Source organism: Tarenaya hassleriana, unplaced genomic scaffold (assembly GCF_000463585.1).
Source record: "Tarenaya hassleriana unplaced genomic scaffold, ASM46358v1 Cleome32, whole genome shotgun sequence".
Taxonomy (NCBI): Eukaryota; Viridiplantae; Streptophyta; class Magnoliopsida; order Brassicales; family Cleomaceae; genus Tarenaya; species Tarenaya hassleriana.
The window spans coordinates 458,100-475,131 of NW_010966372.1; the positions used below are offsets into that span (position 1 = coordinate 458,100).

At 39.2% G+C, this 17,032-nt stretch overlaps 5 protein-coding genes across 10 annotated transcripts in view; 2 read left to right on the plus strand and 3 right to left on the minus strand.

The window, feature by feature from the left end:
* Positions 1-28, minus strand: part of LOC104820841 (heavy metal-associated isoprenylated plant protein 21) — a 1,241-nt gene extending 1,213 nt beyond the window's left edge. The window contains exon 1 of the mRNA XM_010551461.2: positions 4-28. The gene's annotated coding sequence lies outside the window, so the exon portion shown is untranslated. The remainder of the gene's footprint in view (positions 1-3) is intronic.
* A 908-nt stretch (positions 29-936) lies between these two features.
* LOC104820847 (putative RNA-binding protein Luc7-like 1) overlaps positions 937-17,032 on the minus strand; it is an 18,360-nt gene continuing 2,264 nt past the window's right edge. Inside the window, exons 1-13 of one of the 6 annotated variants that reach the window (XM_010551468.1) lie at positions 5,698-5,993; positions 5,156-5,208; positions 4,523-4,691; positions 4,367-4,430; positions 3,747-3,826; positions 3,501-3,648; positions 3,357-3,418; positions 3,032-3,094; positions 2,589-2,647; positions 2,207-2,288; positions 1,902-1,945; positions 1,592-1,801; positions 937-1,191 (exon numbers count right to left, since the gene is read on the minus strand). In XM_010551468.1, the coding sequence (XP_010549770.1) occupies positions 1,173-1,191; positions 1,592-1,801; positions 1,902-1,945; positions 2,207-2,288; positions 2,589-2,647; positions 3,032-3,094; positions 3,357-3,418; positions 3,501-3,648; positions 3,747-3,826; positions 4,367-4,430; positions 4,523-4,691; positions 5,156-5,208; positions 5,698-5,844 (1,200 nt within the window). In that variant the 5' untranslated portion in view covers positions 5,845-5,993 and the 3' untranslated portion in view covers positions 937-1,172. The other 5 variants (XM_010551467.1, XR_772986.1, XR_772985.1 and 2 more) reach the window with 5 other exon arrangements.
* LOC104820846 (dehydrogenase/reductase SDR family member 7) lies at positions 6,562-9,966 on the plus strand. The gene is made up of 12 exons (XM_010551466.1): positions 6,562-6,726; positions 6,835-6,890; positions 7,033-7,066; positions 7,321-7,419; positions 7,537-7,685; positions 7,901-7,939; positions 8,082-8,174; positions 8,421-8,519; positions 8,722-8,823; positions 9,235-9,318; positions 9,402-9,467; positions 9,643-9,966. The coding sequence occupies exons 1-12, from the start codon at positions 6,648-6,650 to the stop codon at positions 9,727-9,729; spliced, it is 987 nt and encodes a 328-aa protein (XP_010549768.1). The 5' UTR covers positions 6,562-6,647; the 3' UTR covers positions 9,730-9,966.
* LOC104820845 lies at positions 9,934-12,481 on the minus strand. The gene is made up of 8 exons (XM_010551465.2): positions 12,104-12,481; positions 11,885-12,033; positions 11,731-11,791; positions 11,613-11,661; positions 11,371-11,425; positions 11,072-11,159; positions 10,661-10,779; positions 9,934-10,206 (listed from the first exon to the last, which is right to left on the minus strand). The coding sequence occupies exons 1-8, from the start codon at positions 12,384-12,386 to the stop codon at positions 10,144-10,146; spliced, it is 867 nt and encodes a 288-aa protein (XP_010549767.2). The 5' UTR covers positions 12,387-12,481; the 3' UTR covers positions 9,934-10,143.
* LOC104820844 (phospholipase A(1) LCAT3) lies at positions 12,537-17,026 on the plus strand. The gene is made up of 11 exons (XM_010551463.1): positions 12,537-12,863; positions 13,612-13,703; positions 14,308-14,435; positions 14,566-14,701; positions 14,813-14,864; positions 15,346-15,446; positions 15,554-15,733; positions 15,959-16,116; positions 16,432-16,486; positions 16,643-16,696; positions 16,837-17,026. The coding sequence occupies exons 1-11, from the start codon at positions 12,638-12,640 to the stop codon at positions 17,011-17,013; spliced, it is 1,359 nt and encodes a 452-aa protein (XP_010549765.1). The 5' UTR covers positions 12,537-12,637; the 3' UTR covers positions 17,014-17,026.

A 17,032-nucleotide genomic window follows, 5' to 3' on the forward strand; every position in this document is an offset into this window, starting at 1 on the left:
AAAGAGAGAGATTGAATAAAGAGGAGTTTCTTAAGAGAGAAGGAGAAGAGAGTATGTGACATGCATTCAAGATTCGAGATATATATATATACACATGGTTTTTTCTTTGTTGGGTTCCAATTTTTATATAATACCAATATATATATATATATATATATGTACACACATATGTGTGTGTAGGTGTATTGGCTCTTGTTAAAAATAAAAATATACACGAAAGGTTAGGTTGGGAAAGCGAGAAGAAGAGCCGTCCCGACAGGCCATGCCATGCATGTATCAATACGCTTGTTAGAGGAATGAATGCCTCTTTTTTTGAGGGCTTTTCATTTATTATTAGATTAGCGAGATAAAGCATTTTACCTAAAGCTCTTTTTATTGGCCTCTGCTTTGGCTTTGATTCAAAGATTATATAACTTTGCATCATTCCAAATATTATATATATACGTACATATATGTATATATGCCTGATTGATTACACCTCTCAGGTCTTTTCTAATGCTTGATGCGGCACATTGCTGCAGTAACAATAACGTAAGCCGACCTTCCCATTTATAAAAGAAGGTAGAGAACTTTACCAATTGTGAATTGTATATTTTTCTTGTTGATTCTTATAATGAAAAATCTGTAATAAATCTATGACTCACCCTCCTTGAACCCACCCTTTTGGGGTATAAAGTTTGTTCCTTTTCTGTGTTCTTACTGTACATTGCACCGCAGAATTTTCTTGTTACGTGGATTCTAAGCTACAGTTGATGGGAGTGGCTTTGGTCGTTTAAGGCTTCAGGTTATGTAGCCATTTGTTTCTTACCACGCGATGAACTTGTGCACGGACAGCTTCATGTTGAAGATATTACTTTGCTGTCTCTTATGCTGAAATTTGTCCTTTGAAATCAAGTTCACCAGACAAAAAGGCTTAAATAAACTGTAGAGACTTGGGAAACAAGAAAGCTGATTGGCATCAAACATCACCCACAAGATCTCTCTTCGCCAAGGCCTCTTGAAATTGCACGCAGAAAGTAGAGGAGAAAATCACCACATGAGACAAGGAATATGTCTGAAAGCTCCACAAACTTGGGAACATACACTTCCCACGACAAAGCAAATAAAAAACCACATAATGTAGAAAGATTGATCCTAAAACATCCGTAGCTCTCAAAGGTCGCCTGAGCCACCTAGTAGCGGTCGTGACGCCTGCAAGAATTAATATTCTCTCAATATTTACACTATCACAAGAGCCATGACATCATTCATTATATATAACCCCACGTGTATGTGTGTGTATATGCCACAATAACAAGATTTCGTTGCAATAGATGTGTGTTGTCAGCTGTAGAAGAAAGCCCCACTGAACATGATATACAGTTGAAGAAGACAAACGGAACAGAATCTTGGGTTCCAGAATGTGTCTTGATAATGCAATTCTAAACAAACAAATCCAAGCTAGATTCCAACTTGTTACTCTTCTAAGGCGTCTGGTACACTGATTCCACGAACCAGGCAACAAACACAGCTCTAATAATCGCTTGCTTAGCTTTTTGAGATTAGACAAATACGAAGTTACTAGATGCCAGTGTGATGATAATGGCAGTACCTGTGGCGATCATAGTCCCTTGGTCTCTCCCTGGAGCGAGAGCGTGACCTACGCCGGCTTCTGGAATCATAGCTTCGGGTCCGGTCATAGTCTCTGTCATGGTGCCTATCACGATCTCTACTCCTTCGATCGTGATCTCTTCCCCGGTCTCGACTATCTCCTCGGTCTCGGTCTCTACTTGATTCCCGATCCCTACTCCGCTCCTTTGATCTGAGAATTTGAATGATTTGGGAAGTGTTAAATGTTTTAACGCTCCGAAGGTGTGCCAATGGTAAAATTTGGTAAACAAGCAGAATGAATGGAAGAAAACCTCCTGTCCTCATTCTGTTCCTTTCGAACTTTGTTTCTTCCTTCCTGAAGAAAATTAAGAAAAACACAACTATAGCCTCTTACAGACAATTGCGAAAATTGATTGAACTAACTTGTTGGCATCAGACAAGGCACTATCAGACAAGGCACAATTTTCTATCTGTAAGATGAAGATATCACAATTAGAAGCATTAACCTAAAAATCATAGAAGCAATTCCACCTAACTTACACAACTATTATATGCGAGAGAACAAATCAAGCAAATTAGACAGAATTCATAGCAAAAGAATCATCAGACAATATACCTGAAGCTCTGCTAATTTATCCCGAATCTGCATGTAACCCAAATGAAGCTTCCCTCCAAAGTGATCAGCCAACCGACGATCACTAAAAGCGGCACAAAAATTATAACATTGCCGAGCATTTATGAAAACATAAATACAGCTCAAAGCTCCATTATCTCTAACAGTATGATCGTCTGAGCATAATAAATCAGAAAGACGCACATTTATTAGCTGCAAAAGTAATCCTCGTAAAACTGGGCCCAAAAAGCCTGCTGGTGAAAAGGAGGTACAATAGCCGGGGTCAAAAGCTGAACCACTTGCAACCCATAAATCTATTTCTAGCTTGCCCTTGAATGCCAGAATGAAATACATAAACCACAAAGTTCAAGTAAACAAACTTAACCTGTCATATACACTCAAAAATGCTCCACATATGTCGCATAGTCGCAGCTTCTGGTCTGTCTGAGATGACAAAGAAACACAAAGGATAACTGGTAAATTGACATGAAGAATAGGAGATGAACACATATACACTAAACAGGCGAGAAGACATGTTATACTTCTGTGGCAACGCAAATTGTCACTAAGCTGTTTGACAAGAGAGAACATTTCTGTCCAGATCCAGACTCGAAAAATGAAATCAAACCATCTGGTGAACATACACACAATTTAGATCCACGACTATTCATCTAGTTGCTCAAAACAGGATTGTTACCTTCCAAATTTTAAAGTTCTAATTTGATTAGCGAACACATTCAATCAGATAGATACACTGGAAACATGATTTGGGAGATCTTCACGAGAGAAGTGAAATTTAGCAACCATGCCACCGAGATATCAACTTACAATGCGCACATCAGCTGCAGTATACTTGCCAGAATCCACTACAGGTTCTTGTCTGGCGGTAAGCTGAAACAAAAGTACACAACACTCTTCATTGACTAATAAAGTCTAGGGACAAAAAGAAGGGCAAAAAGAAGGACAAAAAGATTATAAATTTATAACCTCCACAAAGTAAGCTGAAAGTTAAATGAATGCAAGTCCTCACACACTTTTCCGCATGATATTAATACATATGGTAACTATATTTTCAAATTTTCAATAACCCCACATCGCAAAAAATTGAACAAAATTACTCAATTCAAAGGTAAGTTTTAAACAGAAAACAAACCTTCTTGAGAGCTTCAGCCTCTTCTAGTGCTTTCTGTGCTTCATCAACCAGTCCTTGTTCACCTGAGGAAGAATAGATCTCATAACCATGTACGCATTCAACAATTGCAACAAAACAGATGCAAACTAGATTTTACTCCGTTACCAAGATCTTCTGCCTTCTTCAATTTCTCATTTATCATTTCCTGAGTACGGGGATCAGGTGGAGGCAATGCTGACGCTGGGGGCTGAGTTGCAACAGGCTGTGGCAAGGATGCCCTATCTTTGTTGAAGGCATCCAGAAGCAGCACTGCCTGAAGGGAAACATGAAAAACAACTTGCCAACTTCACAAAGAAATAACAACCAAGTACCTGGCACATCAAACCACTAGCAAAGCACAACACCACACACCTGTTTGTCAGCTCTCTTGGTCCTCATTTCTTCAACTATCTCAAGAGCTCTTATCTTAAGATCGGTCTTGCCTTCAAGATCTGCAAAGTGACATCATATATTGTATTTAAAGACCATACCAGCACCTCAAGTTCTACAACATTAGTAGAAGCCTTGCCATGCAACCCCAAAAGTGTCCAGGTTCTAAAATGTGGAATGTTCAGGAAAGGTCAGAAGCCATCTCTGGCACTACCATAGGTGCAGTTTCAGTAATTATAACATCAAGGCTTTATTTTCTGGAGGACAGAACACTAAACATAGCATCATAGTTTAGGCTGCTTATGGCAGGCTGTTCAAAAACAATTTCGTAGAGAGACCACCACCAATAAAGACCATCAGGAAAACAGTGTTGAAAAAAATAACAAAATATTTGAAAAATAGAGTGAAAACGCTCTAGTTATCTCCAAACTAACCATTAATACAAATGGACACATAATAACCATTTCCATAAATTATCAGAGATACATCACTTGCACAACAAAAACAAATTGTATGCAACTAATTAGCAGAACAACAGCCCTTTGAAAAAGTAACAGGGACCTCAAAAGAAGCTGGAAAAAATGTTAATATCATTTTATTACCGTGCTGTTCAGCTTCCTTCATCTTCTCTTTAATTTGTTTCGATAACTCGAGTATTTCAGGTGTCTGCGGTTTAAAGACAAAAGGATGAGCAAATCTGAACGTATCGATAATAACATAGAAGCTACCTCCAATGCATTCCGAAACTAGATCATCACCTGAGTGACTTCAGTGACAGAAATTGCGATAGCAGCTTTGGCATCTTCTTCCTGAAGACGCTTAAGGGCCCTACCAATCTTCCTATCGCACTCAACAATCAACCTGTCTATAGCATCTTCCAATTCTCTGTCATAGTTGTCAACACCTTTTGCCTTTGCTTCTTCATATCTAAGAAAGTGTTAAGACAAAACACAAGAATGGAAAAGGAAAAAGAATATGCCACTGAAGATCTGGTATATATATGATAATGAAATCAACAACTCAAACAATTCCAGTAATAACTCTGCCTATACTTCAAACCCCAAGCTATTCTTGGTTTTATATGCTCTAGTTAGATAGATAAAGGTACATCAAGATTAACCCTAGGAGAATAGTCAAAACATAAACACCATTTTCAGCTAGACAATAAAAAACTCAATTGTGAATCAACCGTGTTGCTCATATGCTATGAGATGATAAAAGTTGCTACAAAAAATTTGTAAGGAAATGCAAGTTTTAGGGATCGCATAATCGCATTAACTAAATGATAGAAAATAGGGAACCTAGAGGTAGCTTATCCTCAACAGAGAGAAAATGAGCTCCATGCTCAGAGCAAGCAAAAAGGACTTGAAAGTTACAGAAAAAAAGGATACTCTTTTCTGAGCTGCAAAGAGTGAACCTTTGGGCAAGGACCCATATCCATTTTCTGTTACATAACACAGAAATCAAAGGGGCATTAGAAATTACGAAGAGAAATTACTTGGGCCATCAACACCATCTAAAGGGCAGATCAAAATGATGACCTAGACAACAGCAATTCAAAGGCTAACATACTGGTGCTATGACCACATGCAGATGGTCTCATCTTTTTCCCCAATCCAACCAAACGAAACAATGATCAACATACGCATCCTAAATCAAGATAGGATTTTGAGGAACACCATATCAACAGACAAATACCAATAAACGACAGGAGCATACGAAGTAAAACGATAAGCGGGGAAGAGCAGAAATAAACTTTCTTCCACACTAATTTCATGAATCCAACGCTCATTTCCTCTCGTGCCTTATCGACTCTACTCACCACCCAAATACTCGAACCCAGAAATCAACTCATCTATGAAATTGGGGTTTTTCGGGAGACGAACGAAAAACAGACTACAGAAGAAGGTAAAGGTATGAAGATTACACCCACCGTCAATTGGAAGAGCTCGTGAGGACAGAGACCAGAGAGATAGAGACGGCAGACATCGCGGTCGTAGTACTTGCGATTCACTTCCTTCACATCGCCGTTTCGATTTGCTCCCATGAGCACATCGAGCTGCTTCCTCATGGCATCCATCTTCACACACTCCTGAGTACGGGGATCAGGTGGAGGCAATGCTGACGCTGGGGGCTGAGTTGCAACAGGCTGTGGCAAGGATGCCCTATCTTTGTTGAAGGCATCCAGAAGCAGCACTGCCTGAAGGGAAACATGAAAAACAACTTGCCAACTTCACAAACTGTCGACTTCCCTCTCTCTCTCGATCTCTCTCTCTCGATACTCACTGCGGACAGAGATAGGCAATTTGATCGAAAACCTACGAAAAATAAACCAGGGATTTGGTAATGGTGTAAACAAAGGATTTGCAATTTAGGGTTTAATGTCAAAATGGTCCCTTAAGTCTTCATACTTCAAAGATCTTTCCCAAAATTTACTTGAAAAACTATTAGGTCCACGATTTACTCATACATAAACTATTTGATCCACGATTTACTCTATAATACATCTTTTTTCTTTTAAATATTAAAAGAAAACATCGCATCGCGGAGGAAAAAGCTTTTCTTGGCAAGAAAATCAAGAAATTTAACAAGATCTTACAGCATCAATAATGTTTTGCATACTCATTCCCGAACATAGAGGCATCTGGAAAATATTTCTAGAAATTATGGGGTCATTATTGTTATTATTCAAAGTATTGGGGCAATATTTGATGTAATAAAATCTGCTCCGAGAGTTCCAAGAAAATACACAATGACGAAAGAACCACATAAATAAGACGAAATTACAAGAATACCACGGCTCGTCTGCAAACCACAGGGCAGGCGGCAATTACGAGCATAATCCTCTCGTCGCCGACGTGTTGCTCGAGCCCAGGAAAAAAAATGCCGGGGTTGCTCTTGTTCTTTTTCATTCTTGCCCTTGAACTCGGTCTGCTGCTCTACATATTCGCCGTGGCTGATGGTAATGACCTCGATGGAGAATCCTAATGATCTGTGAATCTTCGTTTCTCATTTCTCGTTGTGATCGAAATGGTCTGTCTTTGAAAGTGACGTTCTTCGCTGTCCTCAGGGGATTTCACTTTGGTGTCGAAGAAGCGTGTGAAGCGTGAAGCCATCGAAGATAAGGTACTGGGTCTCTTTGATCGATCGAATATCGAGTTTAAGAGTATTTTCTGGGGGAAATCATTCGACTTTCTTCCTATGACTCATTCTTTCGGACAAGAACTGGTCTTTCATACGAAATTCTGTGTTTTTTTGGTTTGGTTAGGTCGTGTGGATTACAGGAGCTAGCCGTGGGATTGGTGAGACTGTTTATTGGATGCTCGCAGTTTACTCTCTCAGTCAAGTTTCAATTGTTTTCAGTCTAGTTGTTCAGAATTGCAGAAGAAAAATGTTGATTTTTTTTTTCTGATTCATTCTTAATATGTGGCTGAAAATATTATATTCTTGGTAAATTGGTTAACTTTTGAACCTTTGAAATGTGCTATGTTTCCTTTTTATGGTGAATATTGTTGCTGCTTATTCTTGTTCATTTCTTCTTCATGATCAATTCTAGGGGAAGTTCTTGCTAAGCAGCTTGCAAGTCTTGGTGCCAAGCTCATCCTTTCTGCAAGGAATGTAGCTGAACTGGAGCGTGTTAGGAGTGAGCTTAAAGGTACTCTCTAACCTGATGATTAGGGGAAGGGTCTCTGTAGTTTTCCTCTTTTCTTGTCATATGTTTCGTCTGGGATTTTTAGTGACATGCAATGTAATCGATTCAGCATTCCTGTAGGTAAGCATGTGCCAGATGGAGTGAAGATTTTGCCCTTAGATTTAGCCAGTGGAGAAGGTTCGCTCAAACTGGCAGTGGAAGAAGCAGTGTCACTTTTCCCTGGGGATGGTATTGATTATATGATGCACAATGCTGCATATGAGCGCCCTGTAAGTAAATTTGTCAGCTTTCGGTTTTCAAAGAATCTTAGACAACAGAAAAGTTTCAGGTTTAAGCGATTCTTTTAGTTTAGGAACTTCCCATCACCAGGCTCTAAGCATGGAAGAATCATCTAAACCCAATCATAGGAGAGTCTGGACATGGATTTCTGGTTTTGATTGCTTGACACCAAATCCCTTCATCACTCTTGTTTTCTTTCTTGCAGAAAAGTACTGCACTGGACGTGAGCGAGGAAAATCTCAAGGTATTAATTTGGTTAAAACTTTAGCTGGATAGTTCTTCAGCATCTGGATTGCAGCATATTTCCATAGAGGTTTAGTGATAGGATCTATATGATTTTTAACATGTATGCTTTTGTGCTGAGCCCAATCATGTTTTCCATGCAGACTACATTCAATGTTAATGTATTTGGAACGATCTCTCTTACAAAATTGCTAACTCCTTATATGCTGAAACAAGGAGGAGGCCACTTTGTTGTGGTACGTGGAAATTAGCGGTGACCATTTTGTTAATGCCAATATTTAGTGCTACCATTGGATGCCTTGCTTCCATGAAAATTTATGGAACGAACGAGATCTATATCATGTTTTGCTCATGAATGCAGAGCGTGGTTGCATTGAGGAGGATGTCAAATACCTGTTAAATGGGAAACTGAGCTATTGAATCTTTGACTAAATTATTTCAGAGTAGAGTTTCTGTTATATCTGACTTCAATCTATGCTCAGATGAGCAGTGCTGCAGGAAAAACACCTGCACCAGGACAGGCTATATATTCTGCTTCAAAATATGCTCTGAATGGCTACTTCCACAGCTTGCGGTCTGAGGTATGTTAGAGGTAAATGATCTGTCTAATGACAGATTATTTGACTGAAAGTGATCATGGAAAGGCATAACTGAAATACCAGCTAGTCCAGAGAGCTGATTTTAGCTCATCCAGGGAAAAACGCTGAACACTTTTAACTTTCGGCAGAAACCATCTGAAAAAGCTCCTTATATAATGCCACGATTATTTGCTTATGTTTGCAGCTTTATCAGAAGGGAATTAAGGTTACTATTGTTTGTCCTGGGCCAGTAGAAACCTCAAATGGCACTGGAACGACAACTTCAGAGAATAAGAAATCTCCTGAGGTGGGTCGGACTGTGTCTTGGTTATTACACTGTCATCTTTCGTTGAAACCTTTAGGGCGATGTTTTTGCAAAACTCACTACCGAATTTAGTTTCTTGCTTGTTGAATGTCCAATACCAAGTACGTAAACATCTCTAGTTCATACTGTTGTTAAGAAATATCCCCTTCATTACATGATTTCTTCTTCACATAGATAGACATAGGATTTATGGGGTAATTACTTATAAGTACATTTTGTGCAACAGTCCTTATCTGATAGAAAAGGATCCCATGATTAAGACCATTCATTATTTCTTGAAGCTCAATCTCTCCCCCATATGAACCATAACACGGAATGCGTATCTGCCATTTTTGTTTCTTTGTATTGGACCTTTTCTCAAGCATCTAGCATGTGACTCTTCTTTGTCAACAGAGGCGTGTGTCAGCAGAACGCTGTGCAGAACTGACCATAATCGCCGCATCCCATAACTTGAAAGAAGCTTGGATTTCATATCAGGTGAAATTTATCTGAGTTCTTTATATGAGCCACTTTTTGGATGCCTTTGATATTGATATGGTTTTGTTCCTCTCTTTTTCCAGCCAGTACTACCCGTGATGTATCTAGTGCAGTACATGCCTTCGGTTGGCTTCTGGCTTATGGACAAGGTGAGTTATTCATTTGTTATAACTCCAATCGTTACTTTGACCGGCAATGCATGCATTTTCTTGTATAAACACGTATAACATTATCAATCGAGAGCGCATACTCATTTTAACTTCTGGGGAAAAGCAGGGAACTTTAAAAAAAATTTATGATGAAGGGCTTGATGGATAATTGCAGGTAGGAGGGAAGCGTGTGGAGGCAGCTGAAAAGAAAGACAACACATACTCATGGAAACTACTCTTTGGCAAGTCTAAGACAAATTAGGAACTGCTGTTTCAATGGTTCTTATGGTCTTGCGGCATGTTACCACTCAAGGGTTCAACTCAGTATTGCACATTTCCTCTTATGTTTTCTTCTCTGGTCCTGTTCTTTCTGGTTACTCTCACAACCCCTTTTGGTTTAGTTGAGACAGATGTATAACAAGATATATCTTTAGAAACATTGCGTGTGACATATACGCATGGACCAGAAATAAATAAAGGTGTAAACTTTGAGTTGGAACCAGTGATACAATGGACTAAGATGTACCTTAAGACAACCCTGACTCAGTTCTACAAAGTTTTTGTCCTCTTTAAGAATTGAAATCCTTGTCAGCAACAAGTCTGGCAGTAATCTTCAATTCGATCTCGTATATATCTTGTTTGAATTCAAGATATTAAGAATTCAGAAGCAGTAACTCTACAAGGAAACTCCAGCAATATCGTCGCCCAGAAGGCTTTGGATGCCTGTGCAATTTAATTCCTGGATTGGACCAAAAAAAAGGAAGAGAAGTTTCCATGACGCTGATAACAAAAAGCTAACATAAATGATCCATATTTTCAGTCATTCACAGCGAAACTTTGAGGGTATCTATGAGGCCAGCATTTAAGAACAGTTCCATGTGCTGGTAATGCCAATGTACTAAGGCTAGTAAATCATGCATCTATGAATTTAGGAATTTACTGGTATTCATATCCAATGTTTCATGATTTTGTTTTTTGTTTGTTTGCATATTTTGTCATGTAAACAGAAATATGTCACCTCTTAATTCTTATTTCCTTGAGGGGCCAAAGATAAGCACAAGGAGAATGTTACATTGTTACAGCCTTATTCTTTATACATTCATTCAGCTTGCCCCAAGAAGATGCAGTGGTAACAAGATAGAAAAGTACATATCAAAGCATGTAAAAAGCAACCAGTGATTGAGAAAACTCACAGATAATACTCTTGCCAAAGAGGTATAAGGCTGGACATTCGGTTTCACAACAAGAATAGCTAGAACACCGTTCATTCTTTCTTTTTCTTCAGGGTAAAATTGTCTATAAACTCGAACTCCTGCAAGTTAATATCGTTACATCTAGTTATAAATAAACAATCCATAACCAAAAGTTCTTGACCGACTAAATTCCTAGAAAGAGGAAGTGAAACCCTACGTGTTATGCAGAGGGAAACGGGAAACCTCAACATGAGCAACTAATAAACTATGACTAACTACTCAACCACTTCATTAGACACAACAAGCGCAATATATGACAATACTTCAAGTTAGAAACATGGTTCATGCTGAGATGCATAGGCTCGCTATATGTCTTATGTTTCCTTAAGTAATTTAACAGGGATCTTAAACCTTCTTCTATGCTCTTGACACCAGGAAGGACTTTGTCAAGACCTTCCACTTCTAGCATTTCTGCAAAAGATGCATAATGGTGGACGTCCTGCCAATCAAATGGTTCAAAAAAGAAAATGTCAACCGCAAGGGGCAGCAACAACAACAACATCGCCTCATTCCCAAATTCATTTGGGGTCGGTCGCATGAATCATTCTTCTCCACTCATTTCGATTCCGGGTTAACTATTTCGGAATCTGCAACAATGTCAACCGCAAGAGGATTCATATAAAATACACAATGTATGACTGACTTAGTACCTGAACCTCAAGCACCAAACACTTGTTGAACAGAATAAATGCTCCTGAGCTAATCCTGGGAGATTAAGAAAAAGTGTCACAAAGCTAATATTGAAAGACCCTCTAAAAAGTGAAAAGGAAGAACATATCAGTTCAAATAGATTTCCTAAACACCCAAATGAAATATCTTATCAAATTGGCTTCCTTTGAAAAACTTATAGTAATAAACATATAACATCGCTTGCAAGGTGGGAATTCAATACCTCATGTAGTCTCCAACTGCACACCTTCCTTCAACAGTTTTCAGACCATCTACATATGGAAGGCATACAAGATTCAACAAATGAAACATCGATGATCAAGCAAACAGAAAGCGTCTACCTTTTAGTTGCGTGAAGTAACACTCTTGGACATGAAGCTCAAAGCTCACATTCTTCAGCATCTGACATTACAAGAACTGTTTGTGAAAATCCAATTTCTTCACTATGTTTCGAAGCACCATAACATAATTCGCTTGTGAATTAGTCACACATACATTTGCCAAGTCGTGAAACAACTCGGTGTACTTCTTCAAGTTTGAATATTTACTAAAACCCCGCTCCTCGGATGTCTCCGACTGTTCATCGGAACCCAGACAATCGCAGAAAGCAGATGCTAGAAGCTTGTACAGAGCCGGCTTTCGATCTAAAAACGATAATCGGCAGTGAATTTGGCAAGATTGGATCAAAGAAAAAGCCGAGATCTGATTCGCTACCTGTCGAATTCGGGTGCTTCTCCAGGAGACGGAGGCAGAAATCCCTGGGCAGCTCAAGATCAATGTCTCGTACGGATTCATCCACGTGATATTGCAGAGTAAACCGTAGCAGCTCTTCGATGGAATCTCGGAGCTTCACCGGCTTCGTTCCCGGAGACTGTGGCTGCTCCATTTTCGCCGATTGTCTCCGTTGACGGCCCAAATACTCTCCTGAGTATGCGGTCGTCTGCTCCCTGGGTATGTGTTTATATATGCATATACATATGTATGCATGTATGTACATATATGTGTATTGGTTGGTATGGGATATAAGTACATACACATACGGCACTAGAAATCTCACACGTGATGAACACGTGCTCGGTACACAAGAGTCAAGACGGCATATTCTCGAAATTCCCGAAAGTCCTCCATAACTATGGCTATAATGATGAAATCCTGCATTCGCATTTGCATCTGTCTGGTAGTTGTATCCAAATTCTTCGTCTCTGTCTACTACCCTGTGGAGATCTGACCCGACCCGACCCGTAACCCATGCTGAAGGACTGGGTTTCGTGCCCGTGTTGGGGAGACCACGACGGCGACGACGGCGAGGCGGCTGATCGTGAGCCGGTACTCCTCGTCTCCGGCATCGGAGGTTCGATTCTCCATTCCAGGAAGAAGAAGAAACCCGGGTCCGAAATCCGGGTCTGGGTCCGGATTTTTCTCGCCAATCTCGCCTTCAAGCAAAATCTTTGGTCTCTGTATAATCCCAAAACTGGTATTCGTCTCTCTCTCTCTCTCTCTCTCTCTCTCTCTCTCTCTCTCTCTCTCTCTCCCTGATGTATACGCGTATGTGTGAGTGTGTACACACAAGTCCTCGCTTTTTTCTGTATAGGTTCTATATACGTGAAGTGGGTGATTCGTTTTTGCGATTTTCTTCTTTAAAACTTTGAGTAGTTTCCTGGGTTTATCAAAATCTTAGCGTTTGCTTGATCTGATAGTTTTGTCGGTTTTTATTCAAATGTCAGCTAACTTATTTTTTGATTTTGCATTGGGGTATTATTGCCTTTATGAATTGTGATTTTTAAAATATTTTTTTGTTGACTTTGAGTAGTGAGAAAGATTGAGATACGCTATAAATAGATCAAAAGTTTGATCTTTTGATCTAACAAAAAAAAGGTTTGATCTTTTGAGCTAATCAATGCTTGTCGGCACATAAAAACATCTGCACTAGAACATGAATATTTATTGTCCTTTTCTTTTTCTTTATTCCCATGTTTTTGGTCTTTTATGTTTCAAATCTCTCACTGTAAAGGATCTCATTTGGAATATCTATGATGGAAGGTTATGCTGGACCTTATATGTGCAAGAAAATTTTGGTGATAATCTATATGCATGTATAACGTGTAAAAGTTAGATCGTTCGTCTGCTTGTTTGTTTTAATCAAAATGCACTCTTTTGTTAAAGTGTATGTGTCATTTTCTGATGGCTATGTGATCTTCGATTATTCTGTGTTAACTTGTCAGGCTATACAGAGCCTTTAGATGATGATATTGAAATTCTGGTTCCTGATGATGATTTTGGACTCTATGCAATCGACATCCTCGATCCATCCTGGGTAAGATGATATCTTTGTTTTTCGTTTACTTTCTAGTTTTGAACTTTGATCTGTTAGTTGATTCATGGATACTTTTTTTTTTGCGGTTTTGAGTCCACTTGTTGATAAGTGACAGTCTACATATAAGATTGTTTCCCAGATGGGTTTGCAACGATGTTATGAGATGGTGATTACTGCATTTGAGGTAGACTCCTTAGACAATGAGCCTACAAGAAACTTGTCTAGAAGTTCCAAGGGAATAAAAAAGAAATCAATGAAAGTGTTACCCTTGCATCATATCCCATCGCTATTTAGTTCTGAATAGTCACATTTACTATAGCTTGTGGCTTTATGTGGAATCGTCTTTTTTTTTTTATGTAGTTTTCATGTTTCAGCACGCTACTAGAGCTTTTCAGCTTTTGTATTTAGCGAGTTCTTTACTTTCAATGTCCATGTACTATGTCTAATCTTGTGGGAACTTATGTCTTCTTGTAGGGGAGCAACAGGGTTTTATCTCCTCTTCTGTCTCTCATATACTATTAGTCACTAGCTTCATTTTAGTTCACTAAATGAGATTTATATCGCCTACCTGAATATCTGATTATTGTATGCCTTGATTTTCCAGTTCGTAAAGCTTTTCAACTTGGTGGATTTGTATCATTTTCATGATATGATAGAAATGCTTGTTGGATGTGGGTATAAGAAGGGAGCCACGTTATTTGGATACGGCTATGATTTCCGGCAAAGCAATAGGTGATTTTCCTTGACTGCTATACTTTGCCGGATTCGATAGTTAGTATAATGCATTCTTCTCTATTATCCTCTGAAAGGGTATAGTGTATTTGTTAGATCTTTCAGTTACTATGGGTATTTGAATCTACAGGATCGATACGCTGATTGATGGTCTGAAAAAGAAGTTGGAAACTGCATATAAAGTTTCCGGTCAGAGAAAAGTTAATATCATCTCACATTCCATGGGGGGACTGTTGATGTCATGTTTCCTTTCTCTCCATCCTGAGGTATCATAATTTTTCTCCATTAAGTAATTGAAGTTCCATGGAGATGAGGGCCAGAAATTCCTAATGCTGAGCATTGGGTCTAATGTGGATCTCTTATTTTCTTCTTGGCAGCTTTTCTCAAAGTATGTAAATAAATGGATTACGATTGCAACACCTTTTCAAGGTGATATTCAATACCTTACAAGTGTTTATCTGCATATGCGCTCATGTATGTAAAAGATCGTGTTCAGGCACCATAGGTCTTTTGAGTTGTTGCTCATTTGGAGTCTGAGTAAACGGTTCTCTCTAATAGCCTTACAGCTTGAAAATGAATGTGCTATGCAAAACCCTTATACCTTCGTGACTGTAGAGAGATAGCTAGTTATTGTTAAATATGGCTTGGTTTTTCCGGTGCTAATAAGAAAATCAATCAAATCCATTATACGCACAAATGCCTCCTAAAAGGTCTGCCAAGACATTCAAAGTTTCTCTCATTATAGAAGTCATTTTCTCAAGCTTTATAGCCATTGAGCAAAGCCAGATTAGATTTGGATAAATTTACATTGCAATGGATCCCCACAATGCCAGAAGCTTTTGCAAGTAACTCTTTATGAGGCTAATAATCGAGTTTCTTGCATGAAAATGGACTTGGATCTGTTCAACAGGTGCTCCAGGCTGCATCAATGATGCCCTTTTGACGGGACTGCAGTTTGTTGAAGGCTTACAGAGCTACTTTTTTGTGTCACGGTGGACAATGCACCAACTGGTAAATTCCTCTTATCTTAGGATCCTTTGGTATGCTTGGTCGAGTTTAGTTTGATGAGGTAAGCTGATATATGTTGTGGATTTTTCTTTTTTCTTTTTCCCTTCAAGCTGGTTGAGTGCCCATCTATTTATGAGATGATGGGAAATCCAGATTTTAAGTGGAGAAACCAACCAAAAATTCAAGTTTGGCGCAAGAAGATGCAAAATGACGATGCTTCTGTAGAATTGGAATCATTTGGCCCAGCTGAGAGTATTGACCTATTCAACGAAGCACTGAAGGATAATGAGGTATCAAGTTCAAGACTCTGTTCTGTTCTTGGTGAATGTCAATGAATAGGTTATCTATTCATCTGATAACATCATCTTTTTTTTAATCTTTCAAAAACCAAGTTATAGACACCTCAGTGAGGTGTTTGCTTTGTTTTTTTTTTCTTTTCTATCAGACAATGTCTTTATGTTTAACGAATTAACATCTTAGCAGAGTTTCTCATCCTGGTTTCCAATTACTTGTAGCTGAGCTATGGCGGGAACAAAATAGCTTTACCCTTTAATTTGTCCATCCTCAAGTGGGCTGTTGGCACGAGGGAAATTCTCGACAAAGCTCAACTCCCTGATGGAATCCCCTTCTATAACATTTTTGGTGTGTCATATGACACGCCCTTTGATGTTCGGTATGCATCCATTTCCCTTTCGGTGACTGTATGGTGTCGAGTCTTTTTCTAGGCTGGTTAATTAGTTGTCTAGGCTAATACCAACTGAGCAATTTCACATATGTGATGAACGCCACTGGCATATAGTTTGGATTCTGCACCTAGGTTTGTTTGATTCATACCATTTTGAGCTTTTGCCAACTACTTTATCTTTTTTCTGAAATGGAAATGGAACCACATTCTTCAGCTTGCGAGTTCTTTACTGTGACTGGATTTACAAAGAGTAACTAATGCTGATGTGTTGCCTAACCACACTCAAGCTATGTGCTGTTGCAGTTATGGTACAGAGACCTCCCCGATCGAGGATTTATCCGAAATATGTCACAGTACGGTAAATGACATGTCTCTTCTGGAGTAGCGTAGCATGGTTTACATCTCTCTCTTAAGATTTGAGCCCTTTTGCCAATGGAGTCTATGGCTCTTTGTCTTGGCTCTGGATCATGTATTTCCTGTGAAAGCCTTTGTAATGTTTCGTATCGGTTTTCAGCCTGAGTACAGGTACGTCGACGGAGATGGAACCGTCCCTGCTGAATCAGCAGAGGTAAATAACTCTGTCGAGTTCCTTGTTTCCTTGACGTAAAACCAAACTAAACTTCCATCGTCCTGATGTTCTCGTCCTCGTTGTCTTTTGAAAAGGACTTACTTTTTCGAGTTGTATGCATCGGTATATCGTTTCTGCAGGCAGCTCAGTTCAAAGCAGTAGCGAGCATAGGAGTATCTGCGGGTCACCGAGCTCTTCTCAGCGACAAGAGAGTGTTCAAACTCATCCAGGAATGGTTAGGTGTTGAGCCTAAGAAGGCGAGGAGGAAGCTTTCAAGGACTTGTAAAGTTGTCAATGCTGATTCTGAAGCACATTGATGGATCCCCCCCCCCCCCC